At 37.6% G+C, this 1,970-nt stretch overlaps 1 protein-coding gene across 1 annotated transcript; it reads left to right on the top strand.

Annotated features, from left to right (window-relative positions):
* Positions 1–313: 313 nt before the first annotated feature.
* On the top strand, positions 314–1,641 carry CSUI_011170 (uncharacterized protein; the record flags this gene model as incomplete). The annotated part of the gene is made up of 1 exon (XM_068071271.1): positions 314–1,641. A coding segment is annotated over exon 1 (177 nt), but the record flags the coding sequence as incomplete, so codon positions are not given.
* Positions 1,642–1,970: the final 329 nt, after the last annotated feature.

The raw sequence follows: 1,970 nt of genomic DNA, 5'->3' as shown, positions 1-1,970 counted from the left end.
TCATCGACATTCATACACACACGAAAACAGATACATCATGCCTTACATACATCTATCTCTAATTGATCTATTTATTCTTAGTCTACGTAGCGCTCTATCTATCTATCTATTATCTATCTGTTTATATCTTTATGTATTTGATCTATCTATCTTTCTTTATCCATATACGATCTCGAGGGAAATGGCCTTTCTATAAATGCTAGTTTACTCCTTCTTTCTCTCTCTGTACATGTGTGTGTATCTATGTATGTATACGTATATCTATCTATCTATATAAATATATATATATATATATATGTATATAAATGTAGATATTATATGTATGGAGAGATGTATATATGTCGGGGGGGTGTATGAGTGAAGAGAGAGGGAGATGATGCTCCATACGTAAGTACATATGGACAGATATAAAGATATGCATATGTAGATAGATAGGGAAATAGATAGATAGGATCGGTACTTGCCCCTAATGCGGTGTAGATTCTTTCTTTGAGATAAGACAAGAAGAAAAGCAATAGTTCAGAGAAGCTCCGATCTCTCTCTCTCTCTTTTCTTCTTTTTCTTCTCGTATTACAATCTACATCCTAGTGAAGAGAGAGAGAGAGAGAAACGAAGGGACACTTTTCCATTCATCGGGTCATTCACACTCCCACAGGGAAGGAAGAAAACAAGCAACGCAGACATACATCAGTCAGAGACAAGACGAGTGTAGAGCAGCTGCGCGATAAAGAAGATGAAGAAGATGGAGAATAGAGGCTGAAAGAAACAGAAGAATGCTCTTCTCTTTCTCTCAAGCGAAAGAAAGAAAAGAAAGCTAAAGTTTCGAGACGATCTCTCTTGTTCTTTTTGCCGCAGTCTGAGAATTGAGAGAAAGAAAGAAAGGAAAAGTGGAAACTGTCAGCCCGTGTTTCGAATCGACTAAAAGATTCGAGTGTATATACACCTCTTTTAATTTGAGAATTACCAACATCGTTCTTAAGAGGAGAAGAAGAAAAAAAAAATTGAAGAAAGACATAAATAACTAGATTGAGAAGGAGTAAAAGAAAGGCGAGAAAGAATACGAATGATAGAAGAAGAAGAGGGCGATCAGTGACGGAATTGTGTTCTTCTCTACATCGGCGGATGGCTGGAGATAAATAAATGATAAAGCGTCTCTCTCTCTTCTTTCTTTTTTTCTTTCTCTACCTCTCTATCTATTTATGTACTCGATAGCGAGTCTTTCTTTTCTTTTTCCTGTAGATTGATCGAAATCTCGATAAGGCTCTTCTTCAGCCAAACATGTGCCAATGAAGAGTAATTCTCTATCCATGCAGTGAACTTTTGTTTTGTCTTTTTATAAGACTTGACAAAAAGAAAGAAAGGAAGAGGATAGACATCTCTTTCGACCTCGCAGCTTCTTCTTTCCTCCTCTTGAGAGATCTCCACGTTCTTCTCTCTTTTCTTTCTCAGTCTGTCGACAAGTGTATGTATAGTGTACATACAGCTGGATGTCCCTTTGACTTGGGTAGCGGCCATTGTCAATCTATCCAGTATCTATCTAGTATCTATCACTTGGTACTTTTCTTGGGAAGAAAAAGTAAACGAGTCAAGAAGAAGAGCTTAAGATGGCTACTTCATGGGCACAGATGTAGAGTGTACATAGAGAGAGATGGATAGATAGATATGAAGGTAGAAGCAGAGAAAGGAAGAGATAGATAGAACGTCTTATTTAAGGCGTGTAGTAATAGCGATATCAAAGAGAGAGCAAGAAAGGATCTAAAGTTGAATTCGAGAGAGAAGGAGGGACTCTATTAACAAGAGACTGCATGCATGCGGACAGTTCGAGGGAGAGTCTAAAGATCTCGATTCCTCTTCTGTATTTGGAGAGAAGTGGCTTCTTGTTCATTTTCTTTCTCTCTTCCCTTGGCTTTTTCTTTCTTCTCTTATCATCTCTTTCCTCCTTCTCCCACTACTTACTAGACATCTTTTTT

Source organism: Cystoisospora suis, assembly GCF_002600585.1.
Source record: "Cystoisospora suis strain Wien I chromosome Unknown contig_9984, whole genome shotgun sequence".
Classification (NCBI taxonomy): Eukaryota; Apicomplexa; class Conoidasida; order Eucoccidiorida; family Sarcocystidae; genus Cystoisospora; species Cystoisospora suis.
The sequence above is the reverse complement of the archived record's forward strand: the minus strand, read 5'-3'. Positions and strand labels throughout refer to the sequence as shown.